At 35.7% G+C, this 22,736-nt stretch overlaps 1 protein-coding gene across 1 annotated transcript; it reads left to right on the top strand.

Annotated features, from left to right (window-relative positions):
- The first annotated feature begins 4 nt into the window (after positions 1-4).
- mRpL16 (mitochondrial ribosomal protein L16) lies at positions 5-22,081 on the top strand. The gene is made up of 6 exons (XM_081770853.1): positions 5-170; positions 5,296-5,358; positions 11,623-11,780; positions 14,265-14,396; positions 19,835-19,945; positions 21,785-22,081. The coding sequence occupies exons 1-6, from the start codon at positions 89-91 to the stop codon at positions 21,998-22,000; spliced, it is 762 nt and encodes a 253-aa protein (XP_081626979.1). The 5' UTR covers positions 5-88; the 3' UTR covers positions 22,001-22,081.
- Positions 22,082-22,736: the final 655 nt, after the last annotated feature.

Here is a 22,736-nt window from a genome sequence, read left to right as displayed (position 1 = left end):
GAGTAAAATGTGAAAATAATTGATCATATAGTTGGGTGCTACTGCTATTTTCAGGAAAGGAGAGTTTACGAATGGCGAGAATTTGATTATGGTATTTGCAAATATGCTTTTACGAGGTCATGTTCTGAATCTAGTGACTTCCTGTCGTTTATTAGAGTGTTCAGTTTCAGGTAATCGTATATTTAGCTTAATTTGTTAAGTGATATAACTGTGCTGCGAATTACAGTGTCCAGGTCAAGAATACCACACTGGCACTACTTCGGCAGAAGGATTTACCGATTACTATTAAGAAGGATATAGTATACATGAAGCTGCATCAGTTCCCGAAGGAGCAGGACGTTCATACTTTTAAGGATTATTCATTGAGTATGTACGAACTTACAAAGGGGGTAACAAAGCGACTTTTATTTACTTGTCGACTGATACGAAAATAAAAAAGAACGTACCTGTACTTCATATCTGCATATGTAGTGCCCTTGTAGGTAATAGTATTCATATTCATATTCATATCGTCTTTATTGCAGAAACTTCAGAGGACATCTAAAGCATTACAATCGTCAGATCTTAAAGTTACAGATTAAAATGCATATACAATATTTACAAAAGGAAAAAATTGGATACATAATATTTACAAATATGGATACAGAAAAGAAAGAAAGAAAAAATATATAAAGATATAACTGTAATACATATCAATTGTAATTCCAATACAAAGAATAACGATCACAACACAATGCAATAGATAACTACTCGTACTATACATGTCTATTTATTTCTCTCATAGTTCTTCAATTTTTCACTTTAATTGCTTTGTAATTTCGTAAAACTCTTCTATATCATATATTGGATTATCTAATAAGAGTGATTTGAGTTTACTTTTAATATATAATCTTACCCCCTGAGAACCCCCTGTCTTCCGTGCGCGAGGATACTTCATATTATATATTTATACGTTACCAAATTAAATCACTGCGTTGTCTTCATTATATATGCTTAACATTCTATTTTTACTTTCTAGAATAAATTTTGTTGATTTCGATTCGAAAAATGTTAAATATTTTTAAATTTATATCATGATGCAGACCAAAATCCTTGTTGCATATAATGTAATGCGCTATAGCATATAAAGTACAAGGGCAAATAGGTACGTTCTTTTTTATTTTCGTATCAGTGGATAAGTAAATGAAAGTGGGTTTGTTACCCCCTTTCTGAGTTCGTAGATACTCAATGAATAATCCCTAAAAGTATGAGCGTCCAGCTTCTTCTGGAACTCAGACGGTCTTACGTATACTATATCCCCCTGGTATTTTATCTATGACTATGTGTGTGTGTTGGGGGGGATTTAACGCATATCGCATGTCTTGTGCATATAGATACTTCTTACTATTGCACTACGTAGAAAATTTATGGTATTTTATGTAGAAGTGGTAATAGAACACAGAAGAAACGCAGATCAGGGGGTTCTCATGTATACTATTACCTCTAATTTTATAAATCTTGGTTGCCTAGATTAGGTTAGGTTAAGTGTCATCTAAATTTTTATTTTTGTAGACGATTGCAATATAATCCAGATCAATTGCCACAAATGGTGGCCCCCGAATACCAAATTTACAGAGAAAAGAATAGAATCAAACGAAATGTCAGCATAGAAGTAAGAAAACGAATAAAATTCGCCAGCGTGTGGTTTTTAATTCGAAAAAGAAAATCTAGAAAAATTGAGTTGGCATATTGATGCGACATCAGGTAAACAGGCAGTCCTGCAGGTTTACTTCTGGCATACCACTCAAAATACATGTTGAAAAATATAAGGGTTATGTTTAGCAGATAGGGTCCAGAAGCAGGTAAAATTTACAGCACAAATGGATGATGCAAGTACTTAGACCTAATGTAACGTAACCAAACCTAATTTAACCTAACCTAAGTTAATTTAAACTGACCTAATATTAGTAGAAATAAGCGAAATTCTATTGTTTTGGAAAATTATGCTGGACCGCTTAATTTAAAATAAAGTAACTTGAACTGAACAAAATTAACTTAGCCTAATCTAATCTGAACAGAAATGGCCGAAATTGTAACGTTTTTAAGAAAAAATGCTGGAGTCTTTCTGCTGAAAAATTAGAATTCTTTTACGATTTGCGTATAAATACGGCTTTCGGATTAAATGCAGTACAAAAACACAAACCAACCTCTGCTAGGTGGCCACTGAAAGCACCAGTATGCTATTTAACAGAGAAAGGCAGGGCGAAGCTGGTGGGTCGGTGCTAGCGAAGGGATTAGGCGCGTCAGCGATGGTCGGTATGTGCGTAAGCTAGGATAGTGATTAGAACTGGAATTTGGCAATGATACAAGTTTCAGTAGGACTTGTGGTTTCATGCTAAACTCTGTTTGGCGTAAGCTATAAACTGCGCTAAACAAAGCCACGTGAAACTAAATCTCGCTAATTTGCTGTTGGCCTACCGACGCTTGTACTCCTCTGCAAAATAGTTCATATGATTTGATTATTACTTTTACTATGAAGCTCCATATAAAACTGCTACATTATTATGAATGACAAAAATTATAATACGGATTAGCTAATAAAACTGCAATCGAGTGTAGTTAAAGAAACAATAGAAATGGCGCCGATTCAACTGTAGAGGCGTGTTCTGCTTTCAAGCCTCTAAGATGGCTGGCATGAATCCCGGTTCCGCGAGTGTTGTGGTGAAACACCAACAAGGTTTACTCACGAAGCAACAATCGTTTAGCAGCGAATTTTTTTTTTTTTTTTTTTTTTTTATCTTTCGAGTTTTTTCTTTCTTTGCTGCTGCTATGAGTTCTGGACAACACGAAACAGTATTGTTAAAATGCACGTGTATAATTTGCCCCGTGGGGAGTGTGAGTGATACATCACTAGCCAATCGTATTTGTGACGAGCGGAAGGATACAAATATTTTGTTTATCGGAGTTTAGAGCTTACGCTGAGCAGGGAATAGTAACGTTTCACTTGTAAACCTAAAATACATTTTCTGTCCACTATGCAGAAATACACCGATGGGTGAAAATCTAATGAAGTCATCTTTCATATGCACTCTCTTATTTTGTTATTCGTAGAACACTTGTATGATTTTATACTAGTAACTATACTCTTCTAAATCTAGAATACAAATATCTTATCGCCTGCAGAAATTTGTTCCTTATAAATATGTATGTCTTTTCACACAAAATATTGAATTTTACGTGTAAATCTTCCAAAATAATATGTGCCGAAAACTACACCAGCACCGAGGAAAATAAAGGTTTATTGTGGATTTAAGGTGGTTTTTGTGCAGATCAAATTTAAAGACACTTCTGGAAATAATTGTTAAAAAATTATCATTCACTGATTTCCTTCATATTGTCCTGCAATAGATTTACGCTGGGTGACGTGACATTACGTCACTTAGCATAGATGAAATAATAAAGGGAGCACCAGAGATATTTGGTACAATTCTTTTACGATTTGCGTATAAATGTAGCATCCGGATATATGGCATAAATACTTCAGAAAGCACAAAGCAACCTATGCTAACTGGCCACTAAAAACCACGAATGCTACGTAACCAATTCAGAGCAGAGCGAAGCACATGCACTTACGCGATGCGTCCCAAGGGAGCAGGCGCGTCAGTGATTGTGAGTATACGTTTAAAAAGGGTAGTGAAAATACGTTGGCTTTCGTAGTGATGTGAGTTCGAATAGCATTTATATTGGTTTCACACTAGCAACGCTACGTTTGTTAAAATAAAAACAGGTTCTGTACACTGTGTAGAAATACTTCTCCTTTGGAAAATAGTATGTAATACAGCCAACTTTAGTATGCACTCACTTATTTTAACGGTCGTACAATGATTTTACATTAATAACCGTACACTTGCAAACCTAAAATATAGCTGTATTAGTTGGTATTGAATTTTCTCACTTGCAGAAGTTCGTTCCTTATAAGCACGTCTTTCCATGCAGAGTGTTGAATTTTACCTGTAAATTTTGTAAAACATGGTGTGCCTAAACTTGAACACACTTTTTTTTTTTTTTTTTAAATAACAAAGAGATTAAATACGATGTTAAAATTTCACATCTGCTTGCTATTTGATATTGCATTTGCCCAGAAGTTTGCAGCAGTTTCAGCGAATGAAATATAAGAGGAGGAATAAATTGATTACAAAGAGGAATAGATCATGAAACCCATGGTAAAATAGTTTCATTATAATGAATGAGTGAAATGACATTTGTTAGTTTAACATCTCACAGCTATGCTCTTTAGGCTAAAAGAGATAGATGATTAATGAAAGTGAATGAATTTGAATTAATTTTTTTTTTGTGCTCTCCCACCAGGAATCAAACCTGGGACCACGCTTACCAACGACATACGGTTGCTTGGGTAATATAAAATGAACTATTAATGTTTACGAATATTTTATTATACATAAAATATCTATAAGAAGATGGCAGAATATAATATGTACATTTGTACAGGCAGACAAATTTGAACCTTATGAATGAAATGCAGGATACTTGCATTTCACTGATGAAGATTAAATGAGTTTTAATTGAAAGCGATTATCAGCCTTTTCCAGCATATATATTTCAGTGTGTGACCAACCACCGGAGGGAAAAGTAGAAAGGGGCCACCAAAAAGTGACTTTAGCATATTTTAGCATTTTCGTATTCATTTCGTTTATAGGTTGCTTGCTTGTACAAATGTAACTGCATTTCGTGTATTGTCATCCTCGTGTAGAATATGATATACAAAGTTTATTTTCACTTAGATATCCAATTTCTTAATCTTCATCGTAGATGTTTGAGAGACCTGCTTGTCAGTTTCTTCATTAAGACATTTCAAAGGAATTTTACGTTGCTTGAAGAATCACACTATTGGTGACGGTGCAACAATGTAGAACATTCATTCTGAATTGACTTTATTTATTTTTTTTTTTTTTTCCTTTTATAAGAACACACTGAAGGGCTTATGATGTAATGATCCTAGTTTCCTTTCGGATCTTCATTTAACTCTTTCATTTTTTTTTTTTTTTTTTTTTTTTACCTTAATTTAAATAATTGCTCAGGAAACGAAAGTTATATTTTTGTGCAGCTGCATTTCTTTTGGTTCGTCTAGTGCACTAACATTTCACTGTGCTGAGATTGTTATAGCGGTAGGCTAAGGAGTGAGTAGAAATGAATAAATTATTGCTGTACATATTCATTTTCTCTATTAATAATATCAGCGAATGGTAATAGATTTGATGTAGTTGTTAAAAGTCAGAATTTTCTTTTTATTTACAGGAAATGTGATAAGAGTATCTGCAGCAGGCCTAAAAAATTTCTCCGTTCCTCCAAAGTTCGAAAGTAAGTTTGTAAGTTTGTTTTTTCAGTCAGTAGCATTTGATAGTAAGAGCTTGTTACATTAAGATATATTGTATATGTATAGTAGAATTATGAGTATGGTTAATGCAATGTTACTGTTACGTATGTTAGAAACAGTTTTTCATGTAAGCCTTAATTGTCTTTGTATAGTGAATAGAGAGCATTTTATATGTTAAGATTATAGACAGATTTTTTTTTTCTTTCGTTTTACAGCATCAGAAACATTTATTACTAACAAAACTGTATGTTCCTCGCCCGGGAAGAATAATGTGTATGCAAAGTCCTTGGAAGTAAATAATTACGAGAAATATATCGGGTGTTCCAAAAATAGCGCCCACAGACTATAGAGCACTATTCTATAAGTCAAAATAAAGCGAAAAATATATATAAATGAATACCTTTCCGGTTCTCGTCTGGAGACGTGAATTGCACTATGTGGCGACGTCGCAGATAAACAAGCATACAGTGCATCTTCCAGTACTTAACTAGTTATATCGATTCTTTCCAAATGCAGTTAAAGTCGATAAAGCTTGACACTAGCCCACTTATTAATGTAACAGTCGATGTAACTGCTTGATGGATTGGACAGGAATGCCTATGGTTTCATCTTAAATCTGCGACATAGTGCCACATAGTGAAAATTCTAATTACCTATACCTGCTGAAGGAGGCTCCAGAGGGTATGCCATTATATAAGGTTTTCGCTTTATTTTGACCTGAAGAATAGCTCTCCGTTGTCCGTGGGTGCCATTTTTAGAACACACAGTACAAAGGCGAGAAATGCTGGTTCACGAGCCTGTAACCAACAACACAGTAGAGTGATGTGGGTTGCGCACCTCGCAGGTGCTATGGTTCACTGTACTTATACTTGACTCCCAATCTCCTCCCCCTTCGAGTCGAAAATCGAAGGGAAGAAACGATTCATAGGCTATAATATTTGGTGAAGATCTCTGTGTGCAAAATTTGGTAGTTCTAGGTGGCTATGTTGTATTTGAAAATCTGATGACACACACACACGCACACTCTTACGCATTACCCGTAGTATAGAAGAAATGCCATAGAACTATAACGATATTTGAATAATCTGTCCCGAAGAAGCATTTTCGAAAATATTTTAGAAAGGAAATAGTCTAGCAATTTCAGATGTGTCATCGACGAAATTATACTTTGTGTCTAAAATATTTATAAAATCGTATTTTATATTTGAATTTCTTGGTGTGGCTTCACAAATTGATGTAGCTTTAAAAAATGTAATTCCATGTGAAATCAACTAAACCCAAAATCTCATGGTATCAGATTTCGATGAAACTTGATGTGCATGTAGGCCCCTATGAGAGATGACCATGCACCAAATTGTAGCCCTGTACCCTCTGTAGCTTCAGAGTACAGGGTGGTACAGGGTGGACAAATTTAATGTTTTTTGTAAAACCTTGTTAGCTTCAATTGGTCATATCATATCTCCCGTAAATATTGAGCTAGAGAGAAAAATAATATACCATTTTGAAGAGAAAAATAGGCTACAAGATATGTCAGGAACATTTATTTGAAAATCAATATCATTTTTCGAGAAATTCCGGGAAAACTTTGGATCAGTGATATCTCAGAAACTGCCCATTCGATTTCCTTGAAATTGGATACCAAGGTAGCCCCATATGTCCGACATAAATGTGCCAAATTTCAAGTTGGACCAAGAATGGGCCTGGAGTCTACAATGATTTTCGTGTGACCATGCCGGGAGAGACACCTGGGCTGCCAATATGTCAGCTTGCCAATTTGTCAATACTGGTGAAGTAAGGTGTAAGAACTAGCTATTACTGACCTGCTGGAAGTGATCAATTGTGAGTGGTACCTGTTTTGAAGCAGTCGACTGGCTTCTTCCATCTTGTGGTTGCTGAGCGTGTATGTACGGCCAGTTGCAGTTATGGGATCAACAAGAGAGATGATGTCACAAGGAGGCAGTGAAAGCACATCAAGTATATCTTTATATACAAAGGAAGGTGCTGGTCCAGGAGGTCTCAGAAAACACAACTTTGCTGTTTCATGTGTCTCGACGACTTGCAGAAGCCACTATAGGTGCAAGTAACAAAGCCCCTGATTCTATCAATAGTAATGTCAGCTTGTGAGCCACCTGCCGCAATTACTAACTCTACCTTAAAGTCTGGTTTAGAAGGATATTCTATAATTTATGTTTCAAGTTTGTCATTGTCATTGTGGAACCGCCCGACCAATCTCGATCAAAATTTTCAACACGTGAAGTTCGAACCTGGGATGACTTTAACAGAAGAACTTAGGGGAGGGGGAGATACTTTAAAATGATAAAAAAAAGACCGATATTAGTATTGAATTCATAGCTTTCGAGGTTGCTAAGATGAAGTGACACTTCTGATGCTGTGTAAAACAAAATTCAGCCCCGTAACTTGGGGGAGGGGGAAATACATGAAAATGATCGAAAATGACCGATATTAGTGTCAACTTAATATCTTTCGGGGTCTATGAGATGAATAGTGACACTTCTGATGCCTTTGAATCCAAATTCAGGCTCCATTGGCCTTTATGAAATGAAATCTTTGAGTTTTACGTCCCACGGTTATGTCGGCTAGGCTAAAGGAGACGGTGATGATGAGAAATGAATAAAATGGTGGAATGAAGAAAGTATGAGGAAACGGGAAAACCCCGAGAAAACGCACACACACGATGTTTATCCACCACGAAGTTCACTTGGCGCGAGCTGGGATCGAACCAGAGACCGCGTGCGCCAGAGGTGAACGCTTTACCACTGAGGCATCGCTGCCCCCATTGTCTTTTATGTCCAAAATGAAACGTATTCTGCCCATGCGAAGAATGGGTCTTTTGCTAATGTCCATAAAGGAATGGAGGTAATTCACTAAGATGCCCGTATCTAGAAATTCATTAGGTTTAAAAAAATGAAATTTGGTGTCTACAGGAGAGTGGCTCACTAAGGAGGCCATACCAGCTGTACGCATATTGTGTGAGACTTCAAGTTCAGACAAATTTTATGTGAAAAACACAGAAGGTATAACAAAAATATTGCCAATAATAACACATAGGATATTTGCTAGTTAATATGTAACATGCTAAATATAACATAATAATATTTTTTAAAAAAATATTTGAACAAGATAAATTACTAATATCTTATCATCTAACTGTACAAATTTGTACCATGTTTAGATTATTTTTATTTCATCTCAGTTTTACTAACTTTCCCCTTTTGCAACAGGGCACTAGATTTATTGCTCTTATACATTTTTTTGCTGATGTATGTCTTTTAAATATATATTCGAGTACTAAGAAAAAGAAAAGCTGATTACTTGTTTTATTTTTAAGTTTAACATCACACGTATATATAGCTAGACTAAGGGAGATGTTAATGATAATGGGAAAGAAGTGATGGAATGGAGAACGTGGAAGAAAACAGGATAAACATCCGTGTTTGTCCACTTCAAGACCCACTTGGTGCGAGCTGTTATCAAACCAGGAGCCTCACGTACCGGAGATACACACTCTTATCACTGAGCTGCTGCGGCACAACCTAGCTGTTGTAGTAAGATTGAATTCTGGTGTCTTACTTGCCTATCCGATGCTTTACCACGGTTCTACAGTGTATTTTCTGCGTATATCAACGTGATTGAGATGGATTTACTTTGCAAAGGCAGTCTACAGTTCTACAGAATTTAATCAAGAGCTGCTGTATGTAAGTGAGTATTATATGAGTAACAAATGTAGAAAGCTGGCTATGTGGTTGGTAGCTACGAGGAGGTGTCAAAAAAGTTCGTGCAATCACCTAGAAGAAATCAACTCTGAAGAACTCTGACATCATGATGGTATTAGTTCTTCTCTATGTAGTCACTGTGCCTAGCAACACATTTTGCCAGTGGTTCATCACATTCTGTAAGCTCACATTTTTGCAGTTTGGCGTTGAAACCACAGTTCATCCTCAGAAAGACCGTCATCCCTACTGTCAAAATCGCGTCCTCTCAGGGGATGTTTCATTTTTGGGAAGGGGAAGAAGTCATTTGGTACTAGGTCCAGTGAGTATGGGGGTGGGGCAATATTTCATATCCTAATTCCACTGCCTTCTTTATGAATGAATGAACGGAATGAACTGGTACATTGTCTGTCAACAGGAGCACCCCTTTTGTGACCAATCCACAACGTTTCGTTTTTAGTTTCTTTCGTAACTTACTATGGGATGGGAATAATAGGTACTAGTAATAGTTTGCTCTTGTGGTAGGTAATCTATCATAATGACTCAGAAAACGAAAAGCATCACCTTGACGGCAGACTTCTGCACTCGTACCGTTTTATGGGTGGGGAGGAGGAGTGTTTCAATTGCTTGCTCATTTCCTTTGTTTCTGGGTCATAAAGATAAACCTAGTTTTCATGCATTATCCGTAGTCCGCCGAAGAAGTCCTCTTCATCCGCCTCACAACGATGCAACATTTCTCTTGCAGCATCCTAGGAAAGGGTGAGCAGTCGTGACACCCACCGTCGCTTTCTGACACTTTCTGAAGATTCAGCTCGTTGGAAATCATATTCCATGCAGACTCATAACTCATACCTATTGCACACATAATACTTTGAATGATTATCCTCCTGTCTTCCATTATGATCTTCGTCAAGGCAGCATCATCAGTGAAAGATGGTCTTCCAGATCTAGAAGCGTCCGTGGTGGTCATGTGTCCAGTTAGGAAATGCCGTTTCCACTTGAATACCATGTCATTAGATGTGCTTTCATTCTCATGAAGTTTCGGAACAGCGTTCTCTGGAAGAAAGGAAAAGATAAGATCTAGTTATATATCAAAAAATGGCCCAAAAAAGTAGAAAAATCTCATCCATACTGGAACAGACATATATAAAGATTAAGAGTGATTATCTAAGAAATGTCAATACTTGGAGATTACAGGGAAACAAGAGAAAGATCAAAGAATAGTTGGCAAAATGAAATATGAAAGAACGTGAAAAGAAGAAGAATAAGGTGGGAATAGTCTAGGGTTAGAAATAGGAATGAAAGAAATCGTAGGAGAGGCCTGGCAGAATGTTGGAATCGGGAATTAATGTTAATATTGGTTAATAGACTCTACAATGATTTATGTATAAGTGCAGTAACCTCCTGACTTGCAGTAAACTCTTCAGTGTAACTTTGTAAGAAATTGCAACATCTATATATGTATATATACATATTATTTAGACAATTTTATTTTATAAATGCTACATTAAGCAGCATTATTTACTCGGATGAATACAGGCTATATGTAAAGGTTCAGAGACACAAATAGACTAATTGTCGCTCGGTGCAAGAACTCGCCTTAGCGCCCCCCCCCCCCCCCCCTGACCAAGCAAACCAAAGCGCTCCTTGACTACATGTGATATTGGCATTACACAGTATTTCCCCTATTCCATTTGTTCAAGTGTTAAAGCTTGATTCCAAAATTGTAGTACATGATTTAACTTTAAGTACAAAATAAAATACCAAACTAATTAGTATTTGATTGCCAAATTATCTGAGAGTATCATACTTGACATATTGTTATAGTCTTATCATAATAACTGCAAATCACAATGTTTTTGGAATTATATCGGGATGTGCATATGTGTAGAATGATCAACAGTATGTTGCTTTAAAATAGAATATTTAATTATGACAAATAGTCAAGCTATTGTCTCGAGTATTATACTCGGACATTTTACATATCTCTTAAATCGATGTAAGTTAAATGAAAACACAAAAAGCTGGAACTAAAATTTAACTTTGCGGGCTCTTTTGACTGCAGAGATTTTTACAATGTCCTCAAAAGATAATTTTGAAGCTAACTTATGCTCTATGGATATGATCTTAAGGTTGGTGAGTTGTTGTTCTGTGCTGAGTTTCTGAGGTAATTTTTTATGATCGTTTGTTTGCTAAAACTCCTTTCCTTGCCTTATAGTGAAAATAAATATTTGCCCAGTTTTGCACCCCTCTAATCCGGCGCCCAGGGCACAAAAGACCTGTTTGCCTCCCCCTCCCCTTACTTACGTCACTGTAAAGGTTCTTTTATATGTATATTACGTATGTCGGTGCATATGTAGAGGATGTCGAAGATGCAACAGCTGCAAAAAAAGGTGAGACCCATTATTAGTTTAATTTTCAAAATTTATTACGTAACAGTGAATTGATGTGGGTTACTGTACATGATCTGAGTTGTAGTTCTAAATATTCATTGAATTTATTTATTTATTTTTTCAGATGTGGAATTTCCGGAGAAACCCAAGCTCAGGTTTATGGAAAAGGTACCTCCATTACCACCAGCAATTCGTCCCCCAAAGATGATGAAATGCTTGCATCTGATGCGAGGGCCAGAATTAATTCATAATACATTGATTCATGGCCAGTACGGGATTGTTGTAAGTGATCGAGCTTTTATTTTGCTTCATAGATATTATATTTTTCTCTCTATTCGTGTTGCTTTCTAAGCCACAGTCAACGGAAACATTTATGTCTCACTTTTTTAAAAGAATTTTTTAAAGTGATGGAGATATTGGCGAACGGTTTCTGGAGCGGAATACTTATTGTTAACATCGGGGTTGGCTGGTTTAAACCAGGAAATAGAAAAAGCTTTAAATCGTGTGAACTGCATGGTGACGTTTCCACTTACCAAACTATCTGCATTAGTTTTATCTCCTTTTCACCTTTTAATCAAGGCGTCCCATGTTCAATCCTCGGTCGAACCACAACCCTTCTTTCAAGTGTTAACCAAGTAGCGGTTCGGATGTCTCTTTAAGGATCTTCACTACAGCGAAATTAAACTACCGCTAATTTTTTAGTTTTTCTGTAATATCTTCAAAACAAATAAAAATATTCGAAAAGCAGAAGCGTAGTAAACTAGACAATACGATTTCGCATGTGGTACCGGTATCACAACTCATCTATCTGCTTTCGATTTGCAACTATAGATAGATTTAGCAGTTTTAGCGGGTTCTGTAAATAGGGGCATACTAAAAGCAGATAGGTGAATTGTGGTGCAAAATCGTATTGTCTAGTTAACTACGTTTTTGTTTTTCGAATATTTTTATTTGTTTTGAAGATATTACAGAAAAACTCTAAAGTTAGCTGTAGTTTAATTTCTCTGTAGTGAAGACCCTTAAGCGAGTCTTCTTCTTGATAGCCTCGGTATTACATAAAGATGTTAAGCCTAAAATACAAAACGAAACCAAATTGTATATTTCTGCGTGCTTGAATACTTGTTGTTTTATAAAGGAGCCAAGGTTGTTTAAATATATTGATAAAAATTGGCAAAATTTCTCGACTGTCTACATAGCTTCTAACATTAGCTTGGATTGGACTTTCAGTTTTAATTTTATTGAATGGTATTTACATACTAAATTTGTAATTTAGTACCTCAGTTTTAGCTGATTATGATACGTTGACCGTAAAATTTTATATGCAAAGCAAATACTGGATTTTTCCGTTATTGCTTTGCATTTAAAGCAATAGCAGGATTTTCCCGGTGGCTAAGGCGGGAGTTTCCTGATTTAAGAAATTTACTAACCGGACCACCCAACTTTATAATGAAACGGGGAAGTCCTGATTTTTTTTTTTTTTTTTTCGAATAAGCGAATATACTATTAGTGTTGGAGTGAAGTGGGTGGAATTTCCATTCTACTGTCTGCTGTTCCAAGTTCAAAAGGAGAACAATTTCTCTCGGATGCAAGTCGAGAAGTGGTTTGGATTTCGCTTTAAGATTATGTGACCCCTTTTAGCATAACCCCGTTGTTGCATAATAACACTAAGACGAAACAAACTTATTTTTGTCCAAATATAAATACTCACACTAAATTATATATATATATATATATATATATATATATATATATATAAACTGGTTTAAACCAAAAGAACTGGGTTTAAGCCAAAAAGCCGGTTTTTGTTTTCAAAAAGCTGTGGTTTTTGCCAACCCTGGTTAACAGCGATTTTTAAAAGAGCTATTTTTCCGACAAACCAAGAGAAAAGTTTCAGGTAGTTGAAAAAAATCCAACACACTCTTTCAGTTATCCAATCTCTGGATTGATGCCATCTTCGCTAATCAATATACTTAGAGCACTGCAATTTTCGGTGGAAGAGTTCCGAATGCGTGAAGTGATTTATTTAAGTTATATTTTAAACGGTAGATCGCGTCCTGGGTAGCCCCGCAGTTTATCAGTTTCATTGTGTATTTGTTGTAATTTTAAATCTTAATTTTTCTGATTGGCAATTCTCTTGACGTACATCTTCTGTATAAATTAAAATTTCTTTCTTTTTTCTTTTTTCATTTTTTAAAAAATCAAGGTACAATTTGTTCTTGTCAGGTAAGTTAGATTAGAAATGTAAAATACTGTCCGTCCTTGTGCAGCCTAACAAAGCAAATCGTTATGGTATAATACTGGCGATTGAGCTGCCGGGCGAAGAATAGTTAACTTTCTCTCTTTATAAATAAAAAACCTTCAGTTCGAATCCTTTGCTAGCTGTTCTGACTAATTTTCCTATGTTGCCCTCAGTCTTACTAGGCAGATGCACGAATAATTTCTTCAGTTATGTTGGTCCAAGCTGACTTTCATTAAAAAAAAAAAAAAATCATTTTTCATTGCCAATGATTTTCTTTATTTAGAACTTAATAAATAAATAGATAAGTTAAGGACTTAAAGCACCCGATAGTAGTACATCTTTCGTGTCCTGAGTCATAGCGTTGGTGTTTCATGATAAAAATCGTCAGTTGTTTAATTGTGGACCGAAGTGAGTTTGGTATTCGAATTGTGCGCATGATTTATGTAACTCAAAAGTACTAATCAAAAGTAACTCAAAGTAAAGCGAATTTGGAGTGATATGATAATAGTAAAAATTAATCTTTTCAGTCTCTTACGGGAGGACGTTTGAGGCATGGTCATTTTGAAATGATTCGTCTTACTATGGGTAGAAGAATGGACACATCCAGAATGTTCGCTGTGTGGCGAGTGGATCCTCCGTGGCAGCCTGTAACAAAGAAGGTAACGGCAGGGGCGGATCCAGAGGGGGGCGATCGGGGCGATCGCCCCCCCCACAAGAGGAAACTTTCTTATTTTATATATAAATAAACCCATCCATAACAAGTTTGGAGCTCTTAAAAGTAGCAGTATTTCCGCCGACCGCCCCCCCCCCAGAAGTCCGTCCTGGATCCGCCCCTGGGTAACGGATTATTTTGTGCATGACTAGGGTATGTGTGTAGAAAATTATTCGAGGGTCTCCATTTAGGTGGTAAATGAGCTTTCGAGTAGCTGTATAGTAACTATGTTTGCTTTTGTATAGTACTTGTTACGTTAATGGCAAAAAGCATGTTAAGATGACAGTACATAAAAGATTAATAAATGTTGTTACTCACAGAACTTGCCCTGTGAATGTCATAATGATACTAGATTCCGATAGTATAAGATTATCAGACATTACTGTATATAATATTTTGTCATTCATGTTCTGCAAATCTTCTAATCTATCTCATTTTTTCTTCGTGTGACACTCACAAGGGAACATCTTATATTGATAGTAGCATTGCCCAATCAAACCATGCGGAATCGATAGAGCAGTGGAGAAAAGTGAGAAATCCAAAGTTTTACGGGCCAACACCCAGAAACACAGGAGATAAGGAAAGAAGGATTTTAAACTATGTGAAGATAGCAATGCAAAAGATACACTGACACAGAAAACTTCAAAATGATTAAAGTAATCAAAATGACATTTACACAACAGTACAGTAAGCAAACATTGTACCCACAGACATGCTCAATAACATCACATGTAATGCAGTGTTGCCAACTGAGCACAAAGTGAAGTTTTGTTAAATGGCATGGAACACAAAATATAATACCTAGAAAAACTAATTATGAGTAGAACCACACCTGTGAAGTCGTGATGTACAGTGTTGCCAACGTTTGCGAATAGGCCTATATGAATTCCTATATGAATCTCGGATGTAGAAGAGTACATACAGTAACGATTCGAACTAGTTAAAACCAAACCACTGTCCTTCGGCCGTTATTTTTGTACTTCAGTGACTATATTCTTGTTTGTGGTCTCATATTTTGGTTTTAACTAGTTAGAATCGTGTACTGTATGTACTCCTCTATATCCGAGATTCATATAGGCCTATACTCAAACGTTGGTAACACTGTGCATCACGACTTCACATGTATGGTTCTACTCATAATTAGATTTTTTTAGATGTTATACTTTGTGTTCCATGCCATTTAACAAAACTTCACTTTCTGCTCAGTTGGCAACACTGAATTATATATGATGTTATTGAGCATGTCTGTGGATACAAAGTTCGCTTACTATACTGTTGTGTAAATGTCATTTTGATTACTTTAATCATTTTGAAGTTCTTTCTGTGTCAGTGTATCTTTTGCATTGCTATCTTCACATGATTTTAGATCTTTCTTTCCTCTGTATATCCTGTGTTTCTGTGTGTTGACCCGTAAAACTTTGGATTTCCCACTTTTCTTCATTCCTCTATCTATTACACATGGTTGGATTGGATAATGCTACTATCAGTATAAGACGTTCCCTTGTCAGTTACACAAATTTTGGTACATATCCTGGAACGTTAAAGTAGAAAAGATAATCCTAGGTTTAAATTTGATACTTGTTTAAGTTTTCGTTGCGAGGTGAGGATAGTGCGTTGGGGCTTTTGCAGTTGAGAAGTTTCTTCCTGATTATATGTTTAAAAAAAAAAAAAAAAAAAGTTAACCATGAAGTTTGCATCTGCTAGACTAAAGAACAAAAAGAAAGGGCGTAGTAATAAATGAAAATGAGTATTCATGTACCTATTAGAGCATGTTAATTTGTTTTATTCTTATTTATACTTAAAAAGATTATTCTTAAACAAGTTAACTAAAAATTAGTTTCCCTTTTACAGAAAAGATTCACCATTCACTAATTTCAGCAATTCTTTATTATAATTACCCACTATATTTAACTAACGTTTAACAGATTCGTTCCATGTATTTTTGTTTAATTCTTGCTCCAAATGCTGTAATTTTCCGAAAATATTACTGAACTTAAATCCCACCGTTGATCAATAACTCGGGAACCAAAGGTTTTTGTAGAAAATTATTTTACATGCATATTAGGCAAGTTAAGAACTATTTCCATGCAAGTTTGATAAAATCGGGTGATTTCTATATCTCCATCTGTATTTTGAAGATCATGCGCGATATTTTGTCTTTGTGATTATTTTTCGTTAAGAAAAATTAAATGAAGGACTAAAATATTCATATTATGGTGTATAAATTGTTGACATTTGTTTATTTAATGATTGCAGTCCTATCCTAATAAACTTGTCTCAAGTTTAAATAACGTTAAGTGAGACTACAACTGGGGATGTTCGTTCGAGGGTTCCTGATTCGCCTTTAAAATTATGGGCATACGATACTAGCTTGCTCGTTTCTACAGTACAGGGTGTGTATAATGATTCCATGTGAGCGGTGGGATTGAAGAAAGACGTTCAAGACACTGACACTGACGGCATATAGGACGGAGAATGATTTTCTTTGACGCAGAGGGAAGTGGCGACGAAATTCAGTACGCGGAGAAATCTACTTGTCGATTGTTTATTTAAAGAAAATAATTGAGCCATTTTTAATACTATAGTTGAACTTGGCAATACCAACATTGGCTTTTGTTGCATCTCGTCTGTTGTGTCAAATATTCATAGGCGCAAATTAATTGCTCATAAGGCAAGTGATAGTATACTATGGTTAGTATGACGTCCACAAATCTGTAAAACTTGTATATAACGTATCTGAAACTCGTATCTGTAATAAGAATGTGATCGAGTGGTCAAATACTTAATCATTACTCACGTAGTAAAGTTTCTGTCAGTCAGTCTTTCTTCCAATATTTCGAGTGTTATACTCGGCCACACATCGTAAGAGACACACAATGGCTTAAGTTCTTTTCCTTAACACTATTTTCATCTTCTTTTTTTTATGAAAGAGAGAGAAGGTTTGTGTGTGTGTCTCTCTCTCTCTCTCAATAGTGGTAATTTTATCGGTACCTTTCCCACCGCCTAGCTTTCCCAATATGTTATAGATTGCTCTTATTATTTTACTATATAACAAAATGAAATGAAATCTTTCAGTTTAACGTCCCACGATTATGCCCTTTAGGCTAAAGGGAGATGGATGATTAAAGCGACTGAATGATGATGAAATAATTGATGAAATGAGGAAGTGGGAGGAAACGGAAGAACCCCGAGAAAACCCACGAACACAGAGTTGTACTCCACAAACTTACTTGACTGGGGATCGAATCAGGAACCCCAAGCACCAGAGGTAAGCGCTCTACCACTGAGCCACAGGGCTCCCTCTTATGTAACAAAAGTAGTGCAGTAAATCAGGGTTACATACATATATTGTTATACAGGGTGGTAGGTAACTCCACCCACAATGTGGGGGGCGCGGTGGCTCAGTGGTAGAGCGTTCACCTCTGGTGCTTGGGGTCCCGGGTTCTATCCCAGCCCCCGCCAAGTGAACTTTGTGGTGGACAAACACCGTGCTCGTGGGTTTTCTCGGGGTTCTCCCGTTTCCTCCCACTTTCTTCATTCCACCATTTCACTCATCTCTCATCATCACCGTCTCCTTTAGCCTAGCCGGCATAACCGTGAGACGTAAAACTTAATGATTTCATTTCATTTTCCACCCACAATGTTTGGGAGGTGATTCCTTATATGAAATGAAAGAAAAAACGTATCCTTTCAGAGTTATGAACCGCGAAAATTCGAAAATTCACGTTTCGAAACGTTCTGCCTTAGAAACTACAGGACCGATCCCAAACGGTTTAAGGAATTACAAAGGAACTAGTATGCGAGCTATCTAAATATCCATGTTTTACCATCCTCCGTTATCAGCAAAACGAACGCATTATTAGTACTTAAAGGAGTATCCTTATACCTCGATTTTCTTTCTACAGTTCGTTTCGCCGCTAACAGAGGATGGTAAAACATGGGTATTTAGATAGTTCGCATACTAGTTCCTGTGTAATTCCTTAAACCGCTTGTTATAGGTCCTATAGTTTCTAAGGCAGGGCGTTTCAAAACATGATTTTTCGAATTTTCGGCGGTTCATAACTCTGAAATGAGACGTTTTTCAACCCATGTTTATTAGAACTTTTTTCTTTCATTTCATATAAGGAATCACCTTCCAAAGTTTGTCGGTGAAGTTACCTACCACCCTGTATAGTAGTCACACTCGGCATATTGTAGGAAAAATTGACAGAGAAACATTATTTGGTGAGTAATTTGAGATATTACAATGTTCATCATATGCTTGATAAGTATTTAACCATTCCCAACCTTCTATGCTTGATACCAATATTACATATCTCGGTTACGACAATACTCGTTTATAACGATACTAATTTTTTAGGCCCCTTTGGTTGTTATAACCGAATTCAACTGTTATTTTAAAAAGTGGCTGTGCGGACCTACCTTGGGTATTACGTCTTTTAAGAGTTTCACTTGTTCTGTAATCTGTTGGAAGTACCCCTGAAAAAACATGTTCATCACAAAATAGCAAACGGAAAATTAAATTGTTATTCTCTGCTTCTTAGAATTAGTTTTAGAGTAACCATTCGCACAACACGGAATACGAATCTATTCTTTGTCCCGAAACCTAGATTTACAATACTATAAAGGTCTCTCATGTACAGGCAGGGGCGTACGCAGGGGGTGGGTCCTGGGGTCTGACCCCCCCCCCCGAAATTCCGACTTTTTTGTAAATGTAGTCTACTTTTAGGAGCTATTTTAGAAATTTTCATATCATGTAGCCTCAAATTGTATTTGGACCCCCCGAAACTCTTTAGACCCCTCCCGAAATAAATTCCTGTGTACGTCCCTGTGTACAGTCTTGCTGAATTCAACCGACTCCCACCTGTCTTAGATATCTGTAGCCCTGTAAGAATTTTCCGTTCCGGATGTGCAAAATTAAGTTGTAAATAGTGGTAGGTAAATATTTGTTAAGCTGTAACTACTGTTAATTAAATATTTGTCAATGTTTCTGTATATATTGATGTTTTTTTGCTGTTATTGTTGTTCCATGTTTTAGTGTAAAATGACCAACATGCTGTATCTGGAAGTATAAAATAAATAAAGTAAATAAATAAATTACAATTTAAAGTATTCCTAGCGTCGATTGAGTCTACATCCCTTACCAAGAATACCGAATTAATTGTCTCTTTGTTTTATTTTATTTATTTATTTATTTATTTATTTATTTATTTATTTATTTATTTATTTGTTTGTTTATTAAATTACCAAAATTCAGATGCAATGGTAGATCACCGGCGGCACTGACAATAAGATATTGAAATGTGCTTATTAATTTCGTTTTAATGTGATTTCACGTGAAATATCTCATCATTATTTAAAATTGATTTTTTTTTTCTCTTGTAGGGTCAAGCAGTGAGAAAGGGAGGCGGCAAAGGACCAATTGATCATTACGTAACTCCTATTAAAGCAGACAGAGTTATCGTAGAAATGGGTGGATATTGCGAATTTGCAGAGGTGAGTGTAAGCAGTAATTGGTTGTCCAAAAGAATATCTGATAGCAAAATCTGAAATTTCTGTTTCTTTCCCTGATTGTGACTCTGAATCTCTCATTACGTACATAAAATTACTTTTATTCTTTTATTCGTTCTTTCTTTCCTTTTCTAAAGATTATCATCTGGAAGTCTCTTGCCGGAAATTAACGTGTTTTCGCCTACTACAGTCTTTCAGTAACCTATTTAGTTTGACGGTGGAGTTATCCGCGTTAATAGTACTCATGAGTATTGGCTGGAGTTGCTAGAATATTGTTTCAAACAAATGCTTTGTCACTTTCAGGAAAAAAAAAAATATTTACAACAAATTATAACGTGGGAAAAGTACAGAAAGTATCAATGGGTGAAATTGATATAATTTTACATCAAATAAATGGTTTTCACTTACAGGAAAATGAACGAGAAACAAAATGGAAGATGTATAAAAACCGTTTATAGGTAGTTCGCATTTTTATGGTACAGTACTGTCCGAAACGCCTTGTACACGGAGATCACCACAACTTTTGCAGCACCAAAATGTCTCTTTTCTTTCCGGTCTGTCTTCTTCGTCTTCCCAATACATATTTTGCAGCCTGGTAGAATATATTTTTTTTTATTTATTTATTTATTTATTAATATAGCGGTGTCGTTATTATAGTCTGAAGAAGGAACGTACAGGGAATGTATTTGCTAAATCGAGCATATATTTGGTCAGACTTGAATCAGGAGCGAGCTCGGAATCACCTAACACATTAGTTCATCCGCAAAATTTTCTATTTTTTCTGCATCCGTTGTTATTCACCAACATATCCCAATGATTTCTAATAATATGCAGAGTTCCCACGCGTCCCAGAAAACCTGGAAATAAAAGTGTGTCGTGGAAACGCCCTGCAAAAGTCATGGAAGGCAGAAAAATGGTGAAAATTCTGGAAATGTCCTGGAAATTATTTTTGAACTGGAAATGTCCTGAAATTTATGTTGTACAACAGTTGTTAGAAGTATATATATATATTTGAATGAAATATTTGAACCTAATTAAACTGAATTATTTGATCAACATATTTTCCTCTGAAATAAATAATGTAACAGCATTTCATTCAGCATAGCTCTGCAAATTTTATATATATATATATATATAAAATTTGCAGAGCTATGCTGAATGAAATGCTGTTACATTATTTATTTCAGAGGAAAATATGTTGATCAAATAATTCAATGTTTAATTAGGTTCAAATATTTCATTACAGGGAAATAAGTTATCATTGATATGAAAGAGAAATAGTTGATATTTTGCGTGCACTAATTGAATTTGCATATTCAAAATTATGTATCAATAACGACATGTAAAAAATGTTTTAAGTGCCACGATAATCCTATAAATGATAGTTAACTATTTCTTTTTCTTATTTGTATTAATCTAAATCTTGTTTTCAGTTGCCCATTGGGGTGAAGCGTGGCCTTTTCTTACGATACATTTATATATTTTTCTTGCTTTATATATGTGCTTCAGAGCATAATATTCTAATGTATAAACCAAAATGTCCTATATTTTTTCAATGTCCTGCTGGGAGGTCTGCGTATGGTACAGTTCCTTGGCCGAATCTAAACAAAATTTGGTGGGCGAATAGCCCATTATCTGAGGAATAAAGATCGCTGTATTTGGTGTTTGAGTTCGGCCAGGAAAAGAGTTGGCTTGCTAAAATTGGCTGTGTACCACTGCTTTGCATGCCGGGAGCTTCTGAGTTCATTTCACCTATATATATATATATATATATATTTCCACTCTTTGAAACAATTTAATTACAAATTAATGTGCTGTTTGCAGGTGAAGCCGATTCTGAGGGAGGTTGCACAGAAGTTGCCATTCAGAGCGAAAGTTGTAAGTCAAGAGTTAATGGAACAGGAAGCTGCTGAGCAAGAACGTTTGGAGAAAGAGAATATCAACCCATTTACAATGGAATATATTATAAGGAACAATTTTTACGGCTGTGATAAATATATTTCACCATATGATAAAAAGTGGTTTGGAAAATATGTATAAATGAAAGTGAATAGACGTAATGAAAAGTGTAGTTATGGAGATGAATGGTGTAAATAAAACCATATATTTAATAAAAATAAATTGTTATATTTCTTACATGATTAAAATAGGTCCACCAGTTATCCTTCAAGACGAGCTGGTCTTAGTTAATAATCGCACTGGTAATGTTTGAAAAGTGTGTAAAGGTGGAATGAAATGGTGTATGTTGGCCACTCTGTGGCTTGAAAACTGGTCAACTAATAATAATAGCATGTAGCTGTAAATAAGTTAACAGGTTCTATTGTAACCTCTGTTGTTGTTCAAATACATATGCCGTGACCCTATACAATTATCTCAAAGTACTTTTGAGTATTTGATAACAACCAGCGACAATAACTAAGATTATTATTGCTTTGTGAATAGGACTGCGGAGGTCGGGAGAGAAACTCCTGTTAAAAAACTATGAAACAATCTTAGTAGCAAGTCTAGGCAAAACGTGCAGCTCCAAACTTATGCTGACTCCCTTGAACCTTGTACACGAATGATAAAGAAATAAAAAACATCAAGGAAATATGGATGGAGAGTGAACTGAGAAGTGGCAGCGAAAATACGCCTTGTTAATAACTGTTTGTTACCGGTCAAGTCGAGTGTGCCACGCTGCGAAATAGCGGCGTTGAGTGTTTTTTTTGTTTGTTTGTTTGTTTGTTTGTTTGTTTGTTTGTTTGTTTGTTTGTTTGTTTGTTTGTTTTGTTTTGGG

This window comes from Thermobia domestica, chromosome 9 (assembly GCF_964235325.1).
Source record: "Thermobia domestica chromosome 9, izTheDome1.hap1.1, whole genome shotgun sequence".
NCBI classification, from domain to species: domain Eukaryota; kingdom Metazoa; phylum Arthropoda; class Insecta; order Zygentoma; family Lepismatidae; genus Thermobia; species Thermobia domestica.
This window is presented reverse-complemented; position numbering and strand designations above follow the sequence as displayed.